Source organism: Ylistrum balloti, unplaced genomic scaffold (genome assembly GCF_031769215.1).
Source record: "Ylistrum balloti isolate Yb309-2 unplaced genomic scaffold, AGI_CSIRO_Ybal_v1 Utg372392, whole genome shotgun sequence".
NCBI lineage: Eukaryota > Metazoa > Mollusca > Bivalvia > Pectinida > Pectinidae > Ylistrum > Ylistrum balloti.
The window spans coordinates 15,606-42,204 of record NW_026783090.1 but is presented as its reverse complement, the minus strand read 5'-3'; the positions used below and the strand labels follow the sequence as shown (position 1 = coordinate 42,204).

The following is a 26,599-nucleotide window of genomic DNA, read 5'->3' as shown; positions in this document are numbered from 1 at the left end:
GTAGGTAAGAAGTCAGGATCAGTTGTGATTGTAAATTATATGTAGTTGTTCCAATATTAAGATATATATACAGTAAATCTTAAAACGTTTAAGTACTCTGTTAGAAAAGGACGGGTAGTTGAACGACATTGAGAGATATATTGTATTGCTTGTCAACCTACCTTGACAAGTATAAATATCACTAGTGACTTTTAATTGGCAAATTATGGTTTAGTTCCACATTGATGATATTAAAATATAACAAAAGTTCCGACAATGTCCGCTTGACTTTAAACATATTTGTTTTCCAAACGCAACACTTTTAAGGACGAGCCAATAAAAATGCTTGATACATACAAATTCATTTAGACTGGAATGCCTTCAGTGATATATCAAAACTTACAAGAAGTTCTATTTCCTCCTCTGTTTCATAGTCAAACTCAAACCCGAGTCAATAGAAAATGCTGATTTGCCTTCAGTTATATATCAAAACTTACATGAAGTTCTATTTTCTGCTCTGTTTCGTAGTCAAACTCAAACCCTTGTACGAGTCTCAGTAAAAGAGAGGCACGTGATATGACACGATGCGGTGAGGCGACGATTCCATCGAAGTCAGTTCCGTTAGCATATCTGACAATGAGGCTGAATTCACTGTTTGATCCCTTTAGCAGAAAAAACATCATAGATGATGTCAATACAGCATGGATAGAAAGCTTCTTGATGTTTGTATTTATCGTGTGTCCTATTTGTTATATATCGCCATTTAAGATTTCTACGGTTACCTTATTCATGGCGGTATCTTACTCAAGGAAACATTTCTGTCATTAATAAGTTATCAGCATTTGTTTCGAATGAAGTATGCCACTTGTTATGAACAAACCCGTAATGTTTATTAATGTAGTATATACGAATATCGAGGATGTCGGATTCAAATGTATTCTCTCTCTCTCTCTCTCTCTCTCTCTCTCTCTCTCTCTCTCTCTCTCTCTCTCTCTCTTGTAATATTTCATTTAAAGATTAAGAACGATATATCTACATCCATTTGTTATTACTGTATTGACAGTTCCACATGACACAAATCACATTACATGGCTCTCTATCATTTTACTGATGGCGTTGTTTATAGTGTTCACAGAATGGACATTAGATGGTTCCTTACCTTATCAAGGTCAAACACGTCAATGCCAATTGACCCCACGATGGTCATTGGGATGCTGGAGACACCCTCCTGTACATAAGCATCGTAACTTGACTTGTTAAAGGTGGGAACGTTGTCATCTATGTCCTCCACTGTCACCGTCACTGTTGTGGTAGTGGTCGAGTTGGTGATCGGACCGTTGATAACAATTTCCGCAGCCTAAATGTAAAATGTCATCGGAAATCAACGGAAAAGATGTTCTTCAGTAACAATTCAATGTAGAATGATCTCTTAGCAACCTATCTACATCAGCAGTATGATAACAAAATATGTTGTGATTTTAATATCCAAAAATTTATATTCAGTCTAACTTGATTAAATTTTCTATAATTTCAATTGAATTTCATCAATTTTTCTACAATTTCAGTTGCATTCGATCAAATTTTCTACAATTTCAGTTGCATTTGATCAAATTTTCTACAATTTCAGTTGCATTTGATCAAATTTTCTACAATTTCAGTTGCATTTGATCAAATTTTCTACAATTTCAGTTGCATTCGATCAAATTTTCTTCAATTTCAGTTGCATTTGATCAAATTTTCTACAATTTCAGTTGCATTCGACCAAATTTTCTACAATTTCAGTTGCATTCGACCAAATTTTCCACAATTTCATTTGAATTCGATCAAATTTTCTACAATTTCAGTTGCATTCGACCAAATTTTCTTCAATTTCAGTTGCATGCGATCAAATTTTCTACAATTTCAGTTGCATTCGATCAAATTTTCTACAATTTCAGTTGCATTCGATCAAATTTTCTACAATTTCAGTTGCATTCGATCAATTTTTCTGCAATTTCAGTTGCATTCGATCAACTTTTCTACAATTTCAGTTGCATTCGATCAAAAGATATAGGAAACAAACCTTAACATCGAATCTGCAAACGCCCTGCCCCTTTAGCAGAATTCCTGAGTCCCTGTCTAATTTATCTTTGAGTAAAAGCTTTCCACTGGTATTATGCAGCTCAAATAATTTAGAGCAATCTTCAAATAGACAAAAGAACATAGTTTTATATTGATATAATCAAAGTGTTATAAAAAAATCATTCGCTCATATTCCATTAAATTTCTAAAACCAAGGACATCATACCTTCATCAGATCACACTTCAATCTGAGAAAAGCGAAATGTCGAGCTATAGTCATACGTTACTTTTTATGTTTAGCAGGGGAATTTTTTTTATATCTCTGATTTAAAAAAATGTTTTGATTATTTAGGGAGCTGCACTCGTAATCGAATAATCGAAAAACTATTTGACGAAGGTATGATCTCTTAAGTGTGAAACTTTGGTCGCGTAAGTCACATGTCAACATTAATACTAGGATAATACAACAGAATTACATTTAATATTTTAGACCAGGAACAAGGTCACACACTTGTGATCATACAAGTAACTTGTTTGATCTCCAGCGTCGTCTCCAGAATGACTTGGGGGATCGAGCAGGGTATTGATAGATATCTAGCATGCGCACACATTCACGCTCACTAAACCTACCAATCAGATCTGTTCTCTCATATAATAGCACAAGAACTAAGATGTCGGGGTTATTGAATCCTGAGTGGTATACTCTTAGTCTGCATTGATATTAAGTACTTGTATACATAATGTATACCCAATGGCTACATAGAGCAGTGGATGTAAAACCATTGATGATATCAGCTTCCTTGCACTCACCATAGATTTCCTTCAGAGGTGAAAATAATGACCTGTCATCAATGCAATATTCACTTACAGTAATATCCTGTAGCACGTGATTACATTGTTCATTAAGTTCTCTCAGTGACTTTATAATACATTTGCAGAATTTTATTTAACTCACTGACCGATACGACGAATTAAGCACGGCAATCACACTGTTATTTTTTTTGTAAAGGACTGGGCAGAATGTTAAAACACTTGTCACATTTTGGTTATTCCATATAAAATATACGCTTTGATTGATCTATGTACTACCTGAATCAATGAGGTTGTACTTAATTTCCCTTGGAATACCCCTGTCGCCATCCTGGGCGAGAATGTCTTCACCGGCCTGCAGAAAAAAGTAGTAATTTTGATAAAATAGTTGAAACAAACAGATCTCCTGTCAGCGCAATCAGTTCTCCTGTTTCACTGTACGAGATGTTTATATCTTCAGCACGAAAAGAACCCGTTCAGATTGGAAACTCTAGCTAAGTAGTGTATTATATACAATTGTATATGTCTGGGATGTTGAACCAGCCAGTTTTTAATAATATCAGTATATTAGAGTTTCAATCTTATTGGTTGGTGCCTAAATGATAAAATGTATTCACATAAAATGGCGTTGCTCTTTGATGTCTATATCCGTTTTGTTAACCCTATTGGACGATCGGTGCCCAATTTGACCATAAAAATATTTTCCCGAAATCTCGAACTTTATTTAGAAGACTAATGATATGTATTGAAAACGAGGCAACATCAACGAAACGAGGACAGTGCCAAAATATGGGACCGTAATGGCTTTGCGATGATTCCTGTTCCAATCTAGTTTTCTTTTCTTTAAGGCGCATTCATTCATGCATACATACATACAGTCTTTCGACCATTTTGTTTTCAACAGTACATTTGATATGCAAAACGTATTATAGCATTCGAAGACTAAATATTGTCTCGACCGATTCAGGCGGGAAGTTTAATCAATCGTGAAAAGAGCGCGCATGTGTAAGAGATCACGCTATTAAACCCCCCAAAAGGTTCATCAATATAAAAAATACATCTTCAAGTAAAAAATACATATTACCTATCTCTATTGCCTTTCACTCAGCCCTTTAATGATAATCACTCCTATAGATACCCCTTTCCCCTCATCTCCTTTCATACCTTTGACATTTAATTGGAAGTTGCGTTTCTTTCACGCGTCTGTATATTTACATTTCACTTCATCTGAGTCCGAACATGAAGAAAAATTTGAATGAATTGACTGATAAAACAAAGAAATTAAATCATCAAAGCAAAATACCTAAAAATTGATAAGAACGTCAATCATGAAATAGAATGTGTTCATTTTTACCCATGACGAATTTTCTTTGATTGTATATAGATAAGGTAATCCCTGGAAAATTGGGGGCGTGTCTTGAACGTCCGTCACTTTGATTGTTATATCAGCAGTTCCTGTCAGAGAAGGATTTCCACTATCCTAAAATCATAAAAATATTTAAAGAAAATCTCGATCAAAGCAAAAAATCAAAATCAATTTCATTACATTTCCACGTCAAGTTAACGAAAGTAAGACTGCTGTAACAAAATTATTTTTATTACGTTAACAACACTAATAAAACAATGTATTACGTTATTACATATATTTGAACTGAATAAGCCATTTAATCTAGAAATACCGAAATGAATTTAGAAATGATTCCATCAATAATTCTTCCTTACATCATTGAAAACGCAAGTATCCGAAATCAATATCGACTTTCAAAGTCTGTTTAACATATCAGTTCTTCGTCATACTTACCACAGCCGATATAGTATACTGATAAAAATTCAGTGTCTCATAATCAAGCGGTTTTGTAAGATCAAGGGTGCCGTTGACAGGATTGATGATGAAGACGCCTTCATATAATTCCGGGGACTGCAAATATTATTCATTATACATACAAACAACTTCCCATTTTATAGTCAGTTTCTTGCTGAAGACATCACGATGCAAAAATCGTCTGCAAAATATAACTCAACATCATCTGCTAAGAGATGTTGTTGCAGATCTGAAGTAGCCACTTCGTTTTAAAGTTTATTTTGAATTATCAGTAGATTTGTATTTACTGTTTTCTGACTGTACAAGATGTGTTATTCATGATAAAATGGGAAGAAAATTATATCGAAACAATAACTAAAATATGATTTTTCCTGTCAAGTTGCTTTAATTTCTATGCAAAAATTATTTTAAAAGTGCGAACTCACCTGACCTGTCGCCTGTAAATAAAGCGATATAAAGTATAGAGTATTAATGTTGTCAGTCGATTTATTTTTAATCTATATAAATGTATACAGCAATAACTGTCCGTTTGCCCGTTGAATAATTTCAACAATTGTTGTTTGACATTGGAATTCAACATTAGTTACATTTATTAAAACTAATGTCCATTGAAAAGTCTTTATCTGAACAAGTTTCGCTTTTCGACATTGAGAATTCCTGTCCATTCTTCATAGCTCTAAAACACTCCTACCATGCTTGAACCCTGTACATTTTCGATATATCGTTTCTCTCTACAACTCTTACCGCGTCACTGTTAGCGAGCACTGTACCTGACCACGTCTCTGCGCGAGCTACTTTCCTCTCTACAACTCTGACCTACTATCTGGTACCCGTTCTCTCTACAACCCATACCGCGTCACCGCGCTGTTGTATCTCTCTACAACACTGACCGCATCACTATTCGCAAGCCACTGGTACCCGTTTCTCTCTACAACCCTGACCGCGTCACTGTTCGCGAGTCCTTGGTACCCGTTTCTCTCTACAACTCTGACCGCGTCACTGTTAGCGAGCCACTGGTACCTGTATCTCTCTACAACTCTGACCGCGTCACTGTTAGCGAGCCACTGGTACCTGTATCTCTCTACAACACTGACCGCGTCACTGTTCGCGAGCCACTGGTACCTATATCTCTCTACAACTCTGACCGCGTCGCTGTTAGCGAGCCACTGGTACCTGTATCTCTCTACAACACTGAAAGCGTCACTGTTAGCGAGCCACTGGTACCCGTTTCTCTCTACAACACTGACCGCGTCACTGTTAGCGACACTGGTACCCGTAATCTCTACAACCCTGACCGCGTCACTGTTCGCGAGCCATGTTTTTGCTTCGCGACACTGGTACCGTTTCTCTCTACAAGACCGCATCACTGTTAGCGAGCCACTGGTACCTGTATCTTTCTAGAACACTGACCGCGTCACTGTTAGCGAACCACTGGTACCTGTATCTCTCTACAATATTGACTGTGTCACTGTTAGCGAGCCACTGGTACCTGTATCTTTCTAGAACATTGACCGCGTCACTGTTAGCGAGCCACTGGTACATGTATCTCTCTATAACTATGACCGCGTCACTGTTCGCGAGCCACTGGTACCCGTTTCTCTCTACAACTCTGACCGCGTCACTGTTAGCGAGCCACTGGTACCCGTTTCTCTCTACAACTCTGACTGCGTCGCTGTTATGGTACCAACAACTCTGACCGCGTCACTGTTAGCGAGCCACTGGTACCACAACACTGACCGCGTCACTGTTCGCTAGACACTGGTACCCGATAGTAGTATCAAGTTATTTGTGACATACTAATGAAATATCTCCATAATGTTTTTGCTATTCTGGATCATAAGTAATAAGAAGCTGGCCACGGGGTCAGCTGAATGACTGGTTTCCAACATCATTGATAACATTTTGCATTGTGTCTATTCAGAGGATATTTTCATTGGTTAACAATTTTAAGAACTTTTTAGAATTAATATCAAGATATTTTAAGAAGAGTAATATGTACTCAAGAAAACATGGCCTCGTTTAAATAAACAAAATTCTTCTGAAAATCGATTAACCAGTATAATAGATATCTGTGTTATACTTACATTTAATTCAAATTTAAAATTCTTGTTCACACCATCATCGGCATCGGTTGCTGAAATACTGGCATCGTGTGTTGTTGGATAAGATGTATTCTGCAAATGTAAATAAAAGATTAACAAGAGTGATTAATAACCAAAAACAGAAATCATTCTGACGGAGCGATATCAATTATATAAATTATATATCTCATCATTCTTTCACGTGAGAGTTAAGTACCGCGAGTTTTTTTCTTAATTCATAGTTTATTCCGTGAATACTTGATAGTCATCAGTGTGCTGATGTCACTACAATTTTTTCATTGTAAGATGTGAAGTCACATGTAAACACAGTGGTTTCATTATCATCAATCTGGTTCACATTGTGAAACCCCAGAAACAAATATTTCCTGTGCATATCACTCATTCACACATATGAAGTGCAAACTATTTTATTGTCCTAATTGTGAAAATCTTGCACAGCAAACATTCAACCCTGGCACCATTATCGCATTACAGCTCGAGCAAGCTGTTCTCAACCAAATCATATCCTAAGATAATAATTTACTCTAACAGTCGTTCGTCGTGTAAGGTATCAACTTAAAGTATGTCAACTATCAAACAGAACACGTGTTCCAGATGTCCTAATGAAGTTACATATAAGACTGCCATATAAATACCATTAAGAATAAATACCAGACAAGTGATTTCATACAGAAAGTTGATTAAAGATGTAATGTGCGACTATCTCACTTAAAACATAAAAACTACCAAAATCATTCCGTAAACTATTGTTTGTCTATTTTACTGATCCATGGACAAAGCCGATAAGATCTTATTGAAAGAAATATATGTTTCCAACAATACTGTTTATAGTTTGACTATACAAATGTGACATTTTGATGAGAATGTGTCGATGTTTCCACATGGATATCTGTTTGCCCTTTATGATTTTCATATAGAAAAGAGATATTTTTTTCTGTTTAAGTAACTTTGATAGTCTCCTATACATATTATTTTTGCTGAAAATGTTATGATATGTAGTCAGTCAGAGTATTACCAAGTACTAGTTTGAGGTTGGTTGTGTTTTTAGATTTAATTCTTAAAGTATGATATTTTCAAAAGAACTGACTATATATAAAACAAAAATAAACACGATATCTCAAATATTTGTTCAATTTTTTAATATTTTGGCTTGACTTTAATCCATACTTCTTTTAATGAGTTGTGTTAGTTGGATTACCAATGAAGGAAACCGATTTCTTCTCACATTCTTAGTGTGACATTTGTCTCTGTTGTATCAAAAACGTTCCTGATGATATATTTACACGTAAAGTTAAACTCATATTCAAAAGATGTTTAGCTGCAATTAGTGGTGGGATAATGTATTCTTCTTTGCTCTCTTGTTATAGGAGCTTTCTTTTCCAAGAAATATAGACGGCGGTACAAATATATGGCTGTGAACTATGCTGAAGCGTATTCCGTGAATATACGGAGGACAACATCTTGAATAAATCAATTTTTGTTTACAACCTATTCGTCAAATTTGGTTGTAAGATCTTCAAACAGACTAGCATACCTCTGGTAACTAATTTTGCCCTTCTGATGGCCGACCAGTTTTTTTGTTTTCACACGAGGCCGAATTAATAAGAGCTTATCCAAACAAGTGAAAAAAGACCTTGCAAAATTGTTTACTTTCACTCTGAAATATATTGCTGACATCCCGTTTTTAAATAATAAGAAATGTATTGACTAATCCCACCGTATACACCCACCAGACTTGGAAATCAACAGACATCAGTGGCTTATCTCGATTTTTTCATACAATGAAACTAATACAGATAGATTTCCGCCAAGCTGTATGATAAGCGTGATGATTTCAATTTCCCTATAATGAGTTTCCCATTTCCTTTTTGCAATATTCCTGCATACCCAACACGATATGATGTTTACATGACACAGTTGATTCGGTCTGTTTCCATTATCACGATGTTCGTGCAAGAAGTCGTGAACTTACGGACAACCTCGTAACAGATGGTTTCAAAAGATGCAGGTTGACGGGGACGTTTTACGGTCGTCATAATGATCTCATTGACAAATATTCTGTTTCTTTTTACGTCCATATTTGTTAATATTTTGCCCTAGTTTATTGAATTTGAGTTTTAAGTATAATCATGTTGATATTATGGTATATCCTTGTTGATTTTCGTCCATGCAACTGGGTTTCTCGTGCTTGAAAAAAAATACCGATATACGAGTAAACAACCAAATTTGAAAATACAATGTGTTTACCTTTTGAAAGATGTATGAATAAATTAGCATGTGTAATAAGAATAAAAGAGTTTAATCTGTTAAGTTTGTTATCATTTTGTTAAGCTATTCTTATTGTATATCTATTTTCCTTTTTTAAATATTAGACAGCTGTAAGATTGTCCTCCTAGCGTGAACATGTGAATTCATCACCTAAACTATTCATCAGTGCAAGTTAAACAAGTTCACAGGTAAGGGAGGTAAACTGGGAAACACTTCCACTATCCAGAGTAAAGACATCCATGTTTTAATGAAGTTGTATTTTGTAAAGCAATTTGTTATAGAAATAGAAATGTCATAAATTATGTTACTATGAATAACATGCGGATTTTGATAATGTTATCAAAATCAACATTTGAGGTCATAACGATTGTGCATGAGACTCAAGTGAAACACATTTTGATATAAATTAACAAATATATTTATTAGAGCTTAATAATTAAACACAAAGCTATTTCGGCCTCTTCAGACTCGCCAGTAATGCTAAGGGTCTAAATGTTAAAACCTGAATTAAGGAAAATCAAAAGTGATAAATCCTAGTTTGCGAGACGCGCTTGTCGCGTACATCAATAAATTTCGTAATTTTTGTGCATCTGGTTATTTCAAAGGATACACAGTTCATGTGTATATTCAGAACTGAAGATTCGAATGAATTAAAACATGGCATGCAGGATGTACAAAATAGACCATGGCAATCAAGTTTGTACAAAAGACACACAAGTGAATAGGTCTTTTCAATATAATTTAGAATTATATGCATTAGAAAACTATTAAGAAAATTTGAAGAGCCCAAAGAGAGAATAATGTTTGAGTAGCATATGATATAGGGATAACCTTGAAGTATGGGCAGGCAAAATTAATAGGATTTGTCAGTGAATGGCTGCAGAATGACCCAGATTGATTGACACTTCTCCTTATAATTCAACATTACAGTAAATGATACATTATACATTACCTCAGCTATTTCATATATATATGCTGGTCTCTTGAACACAGGTGCGTTGTCATTCACATCACTCAATATTACGTGTACGAACCCTGTGACCTGAATGACAACAAGATTCGTATCAGCGGTAGAATCTGTATAGGAAATGTTTTGAAAGCCGAGCACGATATATTCTATTATTAATTGTTGTAAAGGCAGCTGACTGAGGATACAACTTTGTAATTATGCACGAAAGCATTGTCCTTTTTATTATTGTTTATTTTATTACTGTTTTCGTTAATTCGGATTTGTGAAATTATTTCCAGTCATGCATACAGTACCGTGTTATGTCCATCATTTGCTGTAAATGCTAGTCTCAGTTGACTTTGTCCCTGGAGTGTTCCAAACAAAAACACCACAAAGCGGATAATTTTATTTCATGACAATAAACAATACAATGCAAAGTAAACGCTCATTGGTTATCGTACACAACGTTCAGAGATTTATATAAACCTATTTGATATTTGAATCACCATCTTCCATACAACTTAGAATGTGTTTATTGCTCCCGTATGAAGGGTCTCGGCGTCCCTGGGCCGAAAGAATTCACTACCGTTCTCGAATATAATTTATAACTTTATATCCGATTTAATATATGTGATATTTGTGCCATGATAAAGGGGCAGATTGCATCGACAATTCACTTGTCCGTACTGTTGTTATTACGTCATTGATATGATATATCTATTCTAGTACTATGCACTCAACGAACATTTGTTTGTTAGTATCCAGACCCAATATTGGACCATACTGCATACTAGATTCTGATATATATAAATGGAAAAACAACAGAAGATTTATATTTGGGTAACAAGTTGTAGCGATATTCAGCTGGACATTCATGTCATGATCGTAGTGGCGAATTGTCTATTATGTTATCTAAACATCTTGATCTTAATCACGGATATTGATGATATATATAAATATGTAAATAAACATATCTGAGATCAGTTATATGCCAACACATTAAATGGTTACTTATTCAAAATAGCAGTTTATGATTTGGAATAATATTTCTTTTCAGAAAACCTTAATATCTCACCCTGTCAAAGTCGATATTTTCAGGATTGATGAGGTAGACATTTCCTGTTACAAACCCTGGTGTGTGGTTGGTCTTGTTCAGAAAAACAGTTGATCTGGTGGACTCATCAAATATACCGAGGTTAATGTTGTCATGGTCTGAGTCGGTGACATTAAAACTTCTAATGAGGGATCCTGTAGTATAGAAGTTACATAATAAACATTATGTGAGTTGTCAGATTTATTTCTGTTTTGTTGGGTGCTCAACATAACAAAACAATGGTATGATTGTCAGTATCAGTATAAAATTTACATTCGTGTGTGGTTTCATATCTTTTGATTTCTGAACCGTTCAATAGACCGTTTATAACAACATTATATAAAACATGTCCTCAATGAATTAGAACAGAAAGTTAATCAATTAAATGCTGTAAAAACATACCTTTTTATTAATTATAATTTGGATTTATTAAGACAATAGTTACCGTTTGCGAGGTCCTCAGGTATAAATGCGTAAATATTTTGTTCAAATCGAGGAGGAATAGACAGCGACTGGACAGTATCTGGATTTGAAAATATTACATAGAGAAAAACTCATTAGAAAGAAAGGATTTTAAAAAGTCACTTATGGTCAATACAATTATATTTATTGCTGTGAAACGACATGGGAATTTGTGTTGTCTACAGATCATAAGACTTTCAAATGATATCAATATTTACATGATAACTTAGCAATGTTATTAGAGGGTTACTTACCAATACTTAACAAAACAAGTAAAGTAACCAGACAATATCCAGGCTTCTTCATCGTTGTTCATGTAATGGAAATGGATTCTGAAAAAAGTTAAAGCTCTTTCTAAATTCGTCTGCACAACAATATCTAAAAACATTATAAAGCACCGAAACTTTTGACCGTTTCCCCAGACAATCAAGGACATCAAACCTTACCACTGCATGTGAATGTCAGAACCGGTACAGCAAACTATTCAACTGCTTATGGAAGTCAGAACAAGGACATCAAACCTTGTCATTGCTATGAATGTCAGACTAGGTATATCAAACATTGCCAGTACTTGCAAATGTTAAAACAAAGTCATCAAACTTTGCCATTGCTTGTGAATGTCAGAAGAAGTAACATGAGTATGTCATTGAAATAAAGTTCCTTCAAAACACCATAACATAGCACGCAACCAGTGTGGTCACTCACTGTCAAGTTTGTAACCCTAAACCTGCAGGGAGTCAGAAATCGTCGTCATCAAAGTGATATCAACATAATGATTCTTCATTCCTGAAAGGCATGTTAAATAATATTGCTTGGTCATTTACCTATTGCCCTTATCTAATTAAAGCTTAAGTAAGTTAACACAAAACTGTTCTTTTTAATATAACACATCTCGTATAACATACCACCAACTAATAATTCCGCAGTAACATGTTTCTGGTTGTTGATACAAATACGGACCTGTCTCGTCTGTGTTTAGTTGTTGATACAAATACGGACCTGTATCATCTGTGTTTGGTTGTTGATATATATACGAACCTGTATCGTCTGTGTTTGGTTGATACAAATACGGACCTGTCTCGTCTGTGTTTGGTTGTTGATACAAATACGGACCTGTCTCGTCTATGTTTGGTTGATGATATAAATACGAACCCGTCTCGTCTGTGTTTGGTTGATACAAATACGGACCTGTCTCGTCTGTGTTTGGTTGTTGATACAAATACGGACCTGTCTCGTCTGTGTTTAGTTGATACAAATACGGACCTGTCTCGTCTGTGTTTGGTTGATACAAATACGGACCTGTCTCGTCTGTGTTTAGTTGATACAAATACGGACCTGTCTCGTCTGTGTTTAGTTGATACAAATACGGACCTGTCTCGTCTGTGTTTGGTTGTTGACAAATACGGACCTGTCTCGTCTGTGTTTAGTTGTTGATACAAATACGGACCTGTCTCGTCTGTGTTTAGTTGATACAAATACGGACCTGTCTCGTCTGTGTTTGGTTGTTGATACAAATACGGACCTGTCTCGTCTGTGTTTGGTTGTTGATACAAATACGGACCTGTCTCGTCTGTGTTTGGTTGTTGACACACATTCGGACCTGTCTCGTCTGTGTTAAGTTGTTGACACACATTCGGACCTGTCTCGTCTGTGTTAAGTTGTTGACACACATTCGGACCTGTCTCGTCTGTGTTTGGTTGTTGACACACATTCGGACCTGTCTCGTCTGTGTTTGGTTGTTGTTGACACACATTCGGACCTGTCTCGTCTGTGTTTGGTTGTTGACACACATTCGGACCTGTCTCGTCTGTGTTTGGTTGTTGACACACATTCGGACCTGTCTCGTCTGTGTTTGGTTGTTGACACACATTAGGACCTGTCTCGTCTGTGTTTGGTTGTTGACACACATTAGGACCTGTCTCGTCTGTGTTTGGTTGTTGACACACATTCGGACCTGTCTCGTCTGTGTTTGGTTGTTGACACACATTAGGACCTGTCTCGTCTGTGTTTGGTTGTTGACACACATTCGGACCTGTCTCGTCTGTGTTTGGTTGTTGACACACATTCGGACCTGTCTCGTCTGTGTTTGGTTGTTGACACACATTCGGACCTGTCTCGTCTGTGTTTGGTTGTTGACACACATTCGGACCTGTCTCGTCTGTGTTAAGTTGTTGACACACATTAAGACCTGTCTCGTCTGTGTTTGGTTGTTGACACACATTCGGACCTGTCTCGTCTGTGTTTGGTTGTTGACACACATTCGGACCTGTCTCGTCTGTGTTTGGTTGTTGACACACATTCGGACCTGTCTCGTCTGTGTTAAATTGTTGACACACATTAAGACCTGTTTTGTCTGTGTTTGGTTGTTGACACACATTCGGACCTGTCTCGCCTGAGTTTGGTTGTTGACACACATTCGGACCTGTCTCGTCTGTGTTAAGTTGTTGACACACATTCGGACCTGTCTCGTCTGTGTTTGGTTGTTGACACACATTCGGACCTGTCTCGTCTGTGTTAAATTGTTGACACACATTAAAATTGTTGACACACATTAAGACCTGTCTCGTCTGTGTTTGGTTGTTGACACACATTCGGACCTGTCTCGTCTGAGTTTGGTTGTTGACACACATTCGGACCTGTCTCGTCGGTGTTAAGTTGTTGACACACATTAGGACCTGTCTCGTCTGTGTTAAGTTGTTGACACACATTAGGACCTGTCTCGTCTGTGTTTAGTTGTTGACACACATTCGGACCTGTCTCGTCTGTGTTAGGTTGTTGACACACATTCGGACCTGTCTCGTCTGTGTTTGGTTGTTGACACACATTCGGACCTGTCTCGTCTGTGTTTGGTTGTTGACACACATTAGGACCTGTCTCGTCTGTGTTTAGTTGTTGACACACATTCGGACCTGTCTCGTCTGTGTTAAGTTGTTGACACACATTCGGACCTGTCTCGTCTGTGTTTGGTTGTTGACACACATTCGGACCTGTCTCGTCTGTGTTTGGTTGTTGACACACATTCGGACCTGTCTCGTCTGTGTTTGGTTGTTGACACACATTAGGACCTGTCTCGTCTGTGTTTGGTTGTTGACACACATTCGGACCTGTCTCGTCTGTGTTTGGTTGTTGACACACATTCGTGTTTAGTGACACACATTCGGACCTGTCTCGTCTGTGTTTGGTTGTTGACACACATTCGGACCTGTCTCGTCTGTGTTTTGTTGTTGCCACACATTCGGACCTGTCTCGTCTGATTTTAGTTTTTGACACAAATGCAGACCTGTCTCTTAAGCCATTCTTATTACCAGAAAAAAACTAGCTACAAGATTTGCTACTTAAAGCGTTACCTTATCACAATGCGGATTTAAAAAAATCATCAGTTCCTTTTCTTTAGAATTAACCTTTTTTCTCTCCCAATTCATTAACATGGTCATTACACATGTCATTACAAATTGAAGTAATTACACAGTAGTCATTACACATTAAAACATGTGTAGCAAAATAATGGGGAAAAAAGACAAATGTTGAATACTTTGTACATCGATAAACAGGTTAAGTAATTATCACATTACACATTAGTCATTACACAGTAGTCATTACACATTAGTCATTACACATTAGTCATTACACAGTAGTCATTACACATTAGTCATTACACAGTAGTCATTACACATTAGTCATTACACATTAGTCATTACACATGAGTCATTACACATTAGTCATTACACATTAGTCATTACACATTAGTCATTACACATGAGTCATTACACAGTAGTCATTACACATGAGTCATTACACATTAGTCATTACACATTAGTCATTACACAGTAGTCATTACACGTTATTAATTACATGTTAATGATTCCACAAAATTTATTAAACAAGCCTTTTTTAACCTACGATTTTTGCGATATACGGACGATTGACAAATTTTCTAAAATCTATTTTTTTTTAATTATCACATTTGTTGTTCAGTGTACATACATTTCTGCATGTAGCACCTTAAGATTAAAAAAAGATTTTTTTTGTCTCCATCTAACCTTATTAAATTCAGTAATTATATAAGTATTTTACAAATAATTTTGAATTGCCTTTGCTTGGAATGTGTGGGTATGTCTTGGATGAAGGGACGGTGTGATAACCACAGGACTCTATACATACACATGGCCATTTGTAAACGACATTTAACTTCGGAAACAAAAATCTAATCAAAACTAATTTTTCACTTTATAAAGAAATGAACTCGTCGCACTCCTGGCAGTGTCACTTTTCGTGTTTGTGCAGGTTGTCACCAAGCGATACACCGGACTTAACGATAACCCATATTAAACTTGGGTACGCTGTACAAAATACGAGTTTCTTTGCCACTTTAAACAAGTTTGCACGCTCATTGCTGGTTAATCATAGACGTGTTCATATTCTATTTCAAAGTGGCAAGTCACAAATTGACAAATGCTGAAAGATGGCAAGCTTTTGGAATGATCCAAGGTGGTATGATATAAAGACTAGTAGCTTCATGTTTTATTGTTAGCCATTCTGGTATTTCTCGGTAAGTGAACCAAACCGAGGATTTTGACGAGCGTCTCAGGTCTGGCACATCTCGAAAGACTACACGTAGAGAAGAAAGTCTTAGAGAACAGTGAAACGTCCATGTTCGCGTTAACCGGCATACCGTCAACAGATGTTTAAACAATATGCGACTTCGATCTCGCCGACCAGTAAAACGTCCTCTGTTAACTGCAAGGCACTTAATACAAGCAAGACTGCAAGAAGTCTTGCTGAAGTGTCCGCTGGTTTGATGAAAATCGATTTACTTAGTCCGGAGGATGACATGGTCCGGGTTTGGAGACAAAGATATACGACATACCATTCGAATCACATTATTGACACATCATTTGATGGTGGCGTGTTACTGTTTGGGAAAGCTTTTCTTTAAAGTGTAGGCTTCGCTGACATTTCCTTGAGAATTTAAATTAACACATGTACAAATGTACCGTGATCAGATCCTTTGAACTTCAATTTTCCACATTATGACATTGATGTCCATTCATTTTCAGATTGGCCTATCTATATGGATCACAATGAAAACCACCTAGAGCCAGCCTAGTACAAGACTGTCGAGAGACGCTCCCATGGCCTGTAACGTCATCACACATGAACCCAATTGTGCATATGCGGGACTATCGCGGTCAAAAAGCCAATGCATAGGATCCAATATGCCCAACAATTACGGGCTGCGTTGATTCTTGAATTGCAGGTGTTTCCTCAGCGCTGTTTGGCGTCTGGTCAATGGCACAAGTATTTCACAAGAAACGTGTATTGGCTATACCCGATACCGACATTTTTATACCAAATTTTGTTCCTTAGTTAATTTTCTTGACCAAAAAACATGTCTTGTTGATTTGATAATGTATCTGTTAATAAGAGACAGTTTAACCATTTTTTTCTTTACAATGGGGATGACTTTTCAGCCAGTCTTTTAAAATGATGCAGCACTTCCGGTTTTTTTCCCAGTCGACTGCGTATAGTTTCATTAGATGTGTAAAGCTTTCCTATATATCCTGTTGACTTGTCATTGAATATTTTTGTTTAATTCAACAAACAAAATAAAGCCTAATATATGATAAGTGTGATCCCTAATATGTGGCCGAGTGTCTATATTTTATCACCACTATCTTACCTGCATGGTACATGAAGTCTTTATGTACTGAGAACAACACTCAGTGTGTTATCGGTTACATTGGTCCCTTCCTGATATAGATAACAGGTGAACACGAGCGCATTACCAGTCGGCGTAGTCAAGTATTTTAGCATTACATAATTACAGTAGTTCTGTGTAAACGTGACCAGCAATAACTAGGCCTAGTTTCTATAATTAATTTACTAGCTTCACATCCTTCAACTTCAGAAACACTTTCAACAGCACCATGACGACCATAGATGTCTTGTTATATCTGTTACAATTGTAACATGGAACATTAGTGACACATTTTCTCTCACCTGACAATCTAAATAACTTCCTTAATACGAGAACCAATTTTAATAGTTTTCCGATAACAACAAGTGTGTGACACAGTGTTATTGATTGTGCTAACCATGTATTTAACTTCCTTTAACTCAAGTAAATATTGTATACTTTACCAATGTTATTTTATATATGTACGTATTATAACTCCAGAATAACGTATATTCTGTACCAATATTATCCCAAATATGTACCGTATTTTAACTCTAGTATAATGTATATACTGTACCAATATTATCCTAAATATGTACCGTATTTTATTTCCAGTATTCTGTATAGACTGTAACAATATTATACTAAATATGTAACGTATTTTAACTCGTTTAATGTATATACTGTACCAATAGTATCCTAAATATTTGACATATTTTAACTCCAGTAACCTGTATATGCTGTACCAATATTATCCTAAATATGTACCGTATTTTAACTCTAGTATAATGTATATACTGTACCAATATTATCCTAAATATGTACCGTATTTTATTTCCAGTATTCTGTATAGACTCTAACAATATTATACTAAATATGTAACGTATGTTAACCCAAATATCCTGTATATATTGTACCAATATTATCCTAAATATGTAACGCCCGTTACTATAATAAACTGCAAGAAAATCGTTATACAATACTGGAAAGTTCCCAGATGTTTAATTTTCAACGCCTGTGAAATTCATATTCACAATCGATATTTCCCTTAACATGTACCTTTCTTCAAGTCCCATGAAATTTGTGTACAGTATCAATATTTTCCTACAAATGTAATATTGTTTAGACTCTGACAAAATATATACACTACAGATATTATGCTATATGTATCGTTTCTTAAACTCCAATAAAATCTTTATCCATACAAATATCATACAAATTGTGTCATTTCCTATATGTCCAGTAAAATATATACAGACACACTACGAATAGTATACTAAATGTGTCAGTTTCTTCAACTACGCTAAAATATTGTTACACTGCCAAATACTAAATGTGTCATTTCTTTAACTTTGAATAAAAAGTTATATAGTACTAACCATATCTCTTTCTTGAACTACAGGAAAATACACTGCAAAATACTAAATGTGTCTCTTGTTTGAATTGCAGTAAAAGTTGTATAATACTATGTTTTTTTCTTGAACTGCAGTAACATATTTATCAACTGTAAATATGTCAATGTGTCACTTCTTTTGTCTTCATTCAAATCTACATACATTGAAAATATGAATGCTAAATATACCACTAAATGTTTAACTTTATTTAACTCCACTGAAACGTATATCAAAAAATGTATATCAGATGTTTGAATTTCATAAAAAAAATACAGATGTTTTGTACTTCAATCTAAACCGCGGATACTTGTAGGTTTTTGTTATGAGTTTCTATCTTAAGAATAATGAGGTGAAAGTTTGTTAAATAAAGATTTAAGACATTTCAACATCTTCGTTTATGTCTTTTAGGAATACTTCCACTGTTAGGTTATCAGCGATAAGTTTCCGACAAGATATTTAGTAATCTGTTTTTAATGATATCATACAATGATCCTTCATACGAGAGCTTATTTTAAATCCCCTTGCTTTACCCTACATCATGACTGGTCAACTGTAGTAGTATGACCTTACAAAGAAAACACAAGGCTGCTGTTCTTTGTCGTACATTTATACCTTAATGAGATGGTAACTGTATACTCCCCGGTCCAGGTGTGTAGATAACACCTACAAGTCTATTGTAGATTATTGACCACGATGTATGAGAAATGACTGTACACCACCTCTTATATAATTCACGACACATTCTTATATTACTTATAAAAATAGTAGTTACTTACCTGGACAAGATGTGGACAGGTGTAGAAGGCAGTTCAGAGGACTAAATGTATGGTAACAGTGTCAAATTTCATTCTCGGACAAAACTGTTTCTCAAGGTGTGTGTGTTCCGATGAGTTATATCAATATAGCGGCCATTGTATCCCTTATCAGTCATGTGGTACAAGTAGTAATCTGGATAAAGGCCGATCGATTTCCTGTAAATACTTTTATCAACCCCACTGTTAGGTAAGAATTTGTTATAGAAATAAACCGAACAACATTTTTATGGTACTTGAGACATGGTAATTTATGGTCAAATGTTTTAACATTCTCACGTTTATACATGGTACATGTACTTGGATTAGTCATAAAAAATAAATATTTGTTATATAGAATCATACCAGTTGATGTACGTTTTAACATTTTTAGTGCTTGACTGTTCTGTTGTCTGTAATGACGGAAACTTGTTTTGGTGTTGTTTGGTATAAAATTTGATAGTACACTTCCTGTTCTGTTGTCTGTAGTGATGGAAACTTGTTTTGGTGTTGTTTGGTATAACTTTTGAAAGTACATCTCCTGTTCTGTTGTCTGTAAGGATGGAAACTTATTTTTGTTTGTTATACATTTTGAATGTATACCTCCTAGTTTTGAGTGAACATTTCCTCAAAACATAAAAAGAGTTTCCATCATGGGTTGTAATGACGATCTTGTATTGGTATATGATTGTCTATTGTCTGTTTGTTATTTGAACTTCTTCATTAATGGTCTGTAGGACTGGTTCCCTGGTGTCTTCTATGTAGTTCCTGTATTCAATCCATTCTACAGCACTGTTAACCTCATATCTTTTTATATGATTCGTGATTTATTCAAATGTACATGACAACAATATAAAAAAGAATTAAAATGTTTTGAAAACGTGTTTAAATTTGTGTCTGGAGATGTAACTAAGGGTAACATTATCCTTAACTTTCTTAAATACCAATTACTACATACGTGAACTGTTAACGTGAATAACTGCTTTGATAATTTAATTCACAGGTCTGCTAAAGGTTTGGGGTTGTGATTACTCCAAGTTATATGAAGATTTAAGAGCGCAAGTGGAAGGTTCAGCCTAAAAAAATAAGTAAAGACAATGCTTAATTTTACGTCGAGTATCTAAATAAAGAAAATTATTTTAAAGAATCTGGGCCGTATCACTGTTTATAGGAGAAGTCAGAAACCTAAATCTAATTCCTGATCAACCACCAATGTTCGCAGAATGACGTGCTGAAATTGCAGAAACAGTTTTGCATATTTCATAATATTGAACACGGTGATCTTGATGCTTTTCAAATACATGCTATATATGTTCCATATTATATAGCTTATTTTAAATCTATACGTCTATTAATGAGTTTCATTTGTCAGTTTCAATTTCAGTAACTTTAAAATTCAAATATCATCGATGGTATAATTAACATAGATTTGTTCAATAAACCCATGTCATAAGTAGCAGTCATACCAGTAATGATTAGACAAAAATATGCTCGCCACATTAAATTATTTGCGGAAAAGACATAACGTATGTATATTGTGGTTTGTAGATGATTTATCTGGTGTTTGAATATTACATTGCAATTACTTAGAAATGTATTATATCATACATACAGGACAACCTTTAACCGTTTCTGACTGAACAGATGGTCTGCCGGAAAATCATATTTTTATTTCAGATCCTAAATATGGACTTTAATTAAAACATCACCACTTACCTGGTCAATTATATGTATATATTACGCCCCTGCAGGAGAAACTGCAGACTTATGTTCTGCTCAAATCGGCGCTGAAATTCATTTTCTATAACGGATGCATTTCGTCATACTGTTTTTATTTATATTTATTGATTTTTTATATTACTTTTCAGAGACAGGGATTTATTAAATCTATACAATTATTACCAAAAATAGATTAATAACCGGCTACCGTATCACCACTGTTACATTGTACATATTCTATCACAAGTTTTCATACAATCTATACACGAATATAGTTTAATATGGCCACCACTGCTTTCACAGTGAATCCTTCCTATATTCTATGTTATTTTGATGTGAGTTCTTAATACTCACAAAGGCGAAAAAAAGGAACAAAGGACACTAGACTATGCACGGTCAGCCCTTTAACTTTAAGGTAATTTAATTGCCTCTTATACATAGTTTACAAGGTTAAGAAGAAGGGAAGAAAGTGCACGGGAGGATGTTGTAGAACCAGGATGTCCTGACAGACTATATAATTATTATAACTACAAGTACGGAGAAGAGAAGAAAGTGCACGGGAGGATGTTGCAGAACCAGGATGTCCTGACAGACTATATAATTATTATAACTACAAGTACGGAGAAGAGAAGAAAGTGCACGGGAGGATGTTGCAGAACCAGGATGTCCTGACAGACTATATAATTATTATAACTACAAGTACGGAGAAGAGGAGGAAGGGTTCGGGAGGATGTTGCAGAGACAGGATGTCGTGACCAGCTACATAATTATTATAACTGCAAGTCTTCATATTTAACATAAAGCAAGTTATCCTGCAACTGGCGCTGTCATTGTCGGGGTACATCTGTATATTATTGCTGTATTCGGCTGTGATGGGAAGTATCTGTATTTTATCAGTTGAGTTAATTCGACAGAATTTTCATTTTGAAATTACGTGTAACAATAAAAATAATTGTTGAAATAAGTGTTTACATATGTTGTAATGAACAAGATTATTATCGAAAATTCATGAAATCGCTGTCATATTCTTTGAAGTTTGGAACTATATTTCTGCGCGTAGCAATTATTTTGGCGTGCGTCACAAGGCAAAATTTAGTGTAACGTCAACGTCAAGTAAACACAGATTGAACAACAAAACTGTTTATGTTTCAAAGGCTGATTTTCAATCAATGTTGCAAAAAATAAAAACCAAAAAAAAAAAAAAAAAAAAGTAGAATACATGGTCAGTGTCTTAAAATATAAACAGCATTTTGGCTGTCAGACAGAAAGACAAGAGCTTTTGTCTTTCTTCACCCTCTTCAAAATTAAGCTTATACTTTGAGACACTGACCATGTATTCTCTAAGCAATATTAAAGTACTGATTACGCCTGAATTCTTGTACAAGCCTAATCATCAAGCATAGCATCTTAAAATATTAATATTGGTTTCATCCTAATACATTTATTTGCAATTTTAATTTTTCTATATTTAAAAAAACTTTTGCTGATATGAAGCATGTAAAAAAACGTGAATTTATTCGCTTATACATGTAGAGATAGTAAATAGGCCTAGGTTGGCGAGCTAGATAAATCTTCATTCTAAATCGTTATCTCATATCTCGATATATAGTTCCAATCTTACATCGGATAGAACATTGATTTTATTAATTTTCAGGATAAATATACAAAACATATAGCTATTTCAATTCTGAATCATCATGATGCTTAATAAATTGTATAGATACATTATGTTTGAAGTCATAACAAAAGTGATTATGTGACGTCATAATTGTACGAAAGATCAACATGTGGTCTTTACAATCTTTAAACAATAATGTTTATTTTAAGTTTTAAATTTCTTGTTCTCTTTTTTCAATTAGATTTTCTGAACTGAGTTTGTAAACCTGGAAGATTTGGAATTTCTTCTTTCCCCAAATGTTTTATTTTTCTGTATTCTGGAGATTGAATGTACTGTTTGTGATATTGTACGCGTGCTCTATGAGTTTGGCTACCGTATATCAGTTATGTACCTGTTATACTGTATATCATGGCCTAGTTACGATGAATATTACATTGGAGAAACTGGCACAACACATAAACTATAGCCATGTCTTTGATTGAAATGTTGCTAAATTAACCCAAAGTGTTTACATAATGTGTATTATGAACAGGTCCATCATCTGCCATCAGAAGGTCCTTGGTCATTATATTCGGCCCGCTATAGCATGCACAGTAAAGGGTTTTATGTAAGGTTAAATAAATGTCATGGTGACAGGGATAAAATGTCATCAAAGACCATCTGTAACTTTGCCAGTGGCGTGCTGAAGATGTCATGTAGACTATGTGAATAATAAAATCTTGTTGGATCTCTTGTTTATATTTAAAATTAGTAAGATGAAAATGCTTTTCTTTTCTTGCAATATATACGCTGTAATAAGCAATGGACTATTTACGTTTGAATATATTTTTATTATTTCATCTGAATGTATTATTCTATTTATGTAACCAATGAAATATGCTCCCTCTATTCTATAAGTTTAGAGTTAACAATCATCACTTTATCAAGGAATGTCAAGACAGAAGAGGTAGCTATTGCACCTTCTGTTACTCGAATTCTGCGATTTATTTCTGCCATAGGGATGTTCTTCAACTCTTCCAGCAGTGCCTGGTGCAGACAGGTAGTATCTGGTAGATTAAGGCGCATTCGAATGCGTCAATGTAACAAAATTAGGACCATATAAAGGGTCCAAGGTAAAGCAGCAACATTGTTTTAGCAACAAAGTCCATCGTGCCACTTGATCCCGGGTATTATCTGGTTGCAAAATCATGTGGTGTTAGCGGGTAAATGCCACGAGGACTGTTTGCAGAAGATGTTAGTGGAGCTTTAAGATTGCATTCAATGACGACAAAGAGAGCTATATGGACACTACAGATCCCATATAGATACCACCAATAATCTGCCGGCGCCATCTTCGTGTATGTAGGAAGCGCGTGTGTATTGATTAATTTCCTGGTGTCTCATTGGCAGGCTGTTTCAGTTCTCAACCGGTGGCGCAAGAGCTGCAACTTCATTTGCGTTCTTCGTTATCCTCGGCATCCTTTCTGTATACCTAAAGGATGACAAACAAGTTGTTCAAGTGCTAACTGGGGTATGTATGGCTGTATCGAAAACATATAAGGCGACCTAGTTTAATCAACCGTGTTAGATGTCATGATATTCTAAACCAAAAATTTCACTTGATATTACATTTTTTTACCCATGACGAATTTTCCTTCCTGCTATATAGATAAGACAGTCTCAGTAAAATTGAGGGTCTTGAACGCCTGTCACGTTATTATTTCCGCAGTCTGTGTCAGAGGAGGACTTCAATTGCCTTGAAATAAAAGGAAAACAATAAAAAAAAATGCCAACATTGCACTACTAACATAATCATAATCCAAACTAAGATTTCAAACAACTAGGACAACATAGGAACTCTGAGACTTCTGAAAAGTACAAGGACAATAAGACCAGATGTTCCGGAAGAGTAAACGTCTTCTACTAACGAGCATCAAACACGTCAAGATTCATATCACACAAAGAAATATAATATTTCTAAATCACTATTGCGACCGTAAACTTGCATCTTTTGAAGCCCTGTGGTACGAGTTTGTCCCTCAGATGACGACTCCTTGCACGAATATCGAGATCATGGAAATGTAAAATCATGCGAAAATTCACAATCGGGAAATTGAAATCATACAGCTTGGTGGAAAGCTGTCCATTTTGGTTTCGTCGTAGGTAAAGATCGACATAAGCAGTTGATGTGGAAGAGTCTTTCATATTTTTGATATCCAATTCTGGTGGACGTGGTCAATAATTAATGATAATTATTACTTATTATTGACGTCAAACAGACATATAAGGAACTCGATTGAAACAGTAGAAAATAAAAATCTATTTCGCGCCTTATTCATGATAAGAACGAGAAAGAAAGACTGCAACAAAATAATTTTGATCGTGATAATAACAAGAAAGAAACTGTTTTGATTCCTCCTTATTTCATATTTGTTAGTAAACATCGTATAGAATAATATATTTTCAAGAGAACATTCAATCAATTCAGAATGCAAACAATGATGGCCTGGGGAGTTTTCAGTTCTGAACCAGGAGACCTCATCAGAAAATTACTCTGCAGAGGAAACATCATGTCATGCTGACGCGAGAAAAGTAACATAACAATACAGCAACGGCTGTTGAGGTAACGACTCCATTCGGCTCTGACCCAGTTAAATTCATGGGGAAAGAAAAAAGACCAATAAAATATGTTAAGAGAGACACCATGATGATGAGGTCTTTTGACAAGTTTTTAACACACTGAGAAATGGAAGAAAAGCGAGGCGAGTAAAGGAACGAAGGATTATAGAATGAGTCGAACGATACACCCCAAATTAGTGGAAACCAATGAGTTTATGGGAACCCTATCCTATGGATTCCAAGGTCTACATATATCAGAATAGTGATGATGTGCAAAATAACAAATATGAAATATAAGTTAGATCTGTTTGATGCTCGTTACTTTGTCAGTTGCTTCCGTGTTGTCTAGATTGTTCTGATTTGAGAACGTGACATTACTTTCTTTGATTGATCAAGGTTTACATGTCAGGTGTCATCGATGAAGCAGAAGGCGCTTACTCTTCCGGAATACCTGGTCTTATTCTCCTTTTAACTATTTCACGAATCTCCGTTTAAATCTTTCTTTTGTTCATGTTTTGTCCCAGTGTTTTTAATTTGAGTTTGGAAAAGGAATATATTGACATAATGGTATTTTCGTGATTTTTTTAGAAATAAGTATTTATTTACATTGAAACATTTTAACAAAACTATTTGTCATTCTCATTAACAATGATAAGATATTTACAAATATGTTTCCTTATATGTTTGAATATATGTCTCATTCATTTATTCATATAATGTCCAAAAAATGTTTATACAATAGTACAAAAGAGAATGTACAAATTTAGTATAAAGAACATTTGGTGATAGTTATTAAGTATCAATGTATAATCTGAAATGAAAATCTTACATATAAATAATGATATATTTAATATAATATACCTATGATGTATGCAGTTCTTACAATACATAGAACGTTTATATACTACACAAACACACATATATATATATATATATATAAATTCACACAAAGTTAAAGAAATTCATTTAATGTTATACGATCCAATAATATGATTTCCGCACTGGTGAAATGTTACTTTTTTTTTAAAAATCAAAATAAAACTAAATAGTAACCAACGCATAAATCCTTAATCTAATTAATGACTAATGTGTAATGACGAAGTGTAATGGTTAATGTATAATGACTAATGTATAACATCTAAGTGTAATGACTTATGTGTAATGACTAATATGTAATGATATATATGATGTATAACGTTGAAGTGTAATGACGAAGTGTAAATACTAATGTATAACTACTAAGTGTAATGGTTAAT

The 26,599-nt window shown here is 35.1% G+C and overlaps 1 protein-coding gene across 1 annotated transcript; it reads right to left on the bottom strand.

Moving 5' to 3' along the window:
• Positions 1-10,290: 10,290 nt before the first annotated feature.
• Positions 10,291-11,852, bottom strand: LOC132564608 (uncharacterized). The gene is made up of 4 exons (XM_060229255.1): positions 11,801-11,852; positions 11,530-11,637; positions 11,067-11,239; positions 10,291-10,356 (listed from the first exon to the last, which is right to left on the bottom strand). Exons 1-4 carry the CDS (start codon positions 11,850-11,852, stop codon positions 10,291-10,293), a joined length of 399 nt encoding a protein of 132 aa, XP_060085238.1.
• Between the last annotated feature and the right edge of the window lie 14,747 nt (positions 11,853-26,599).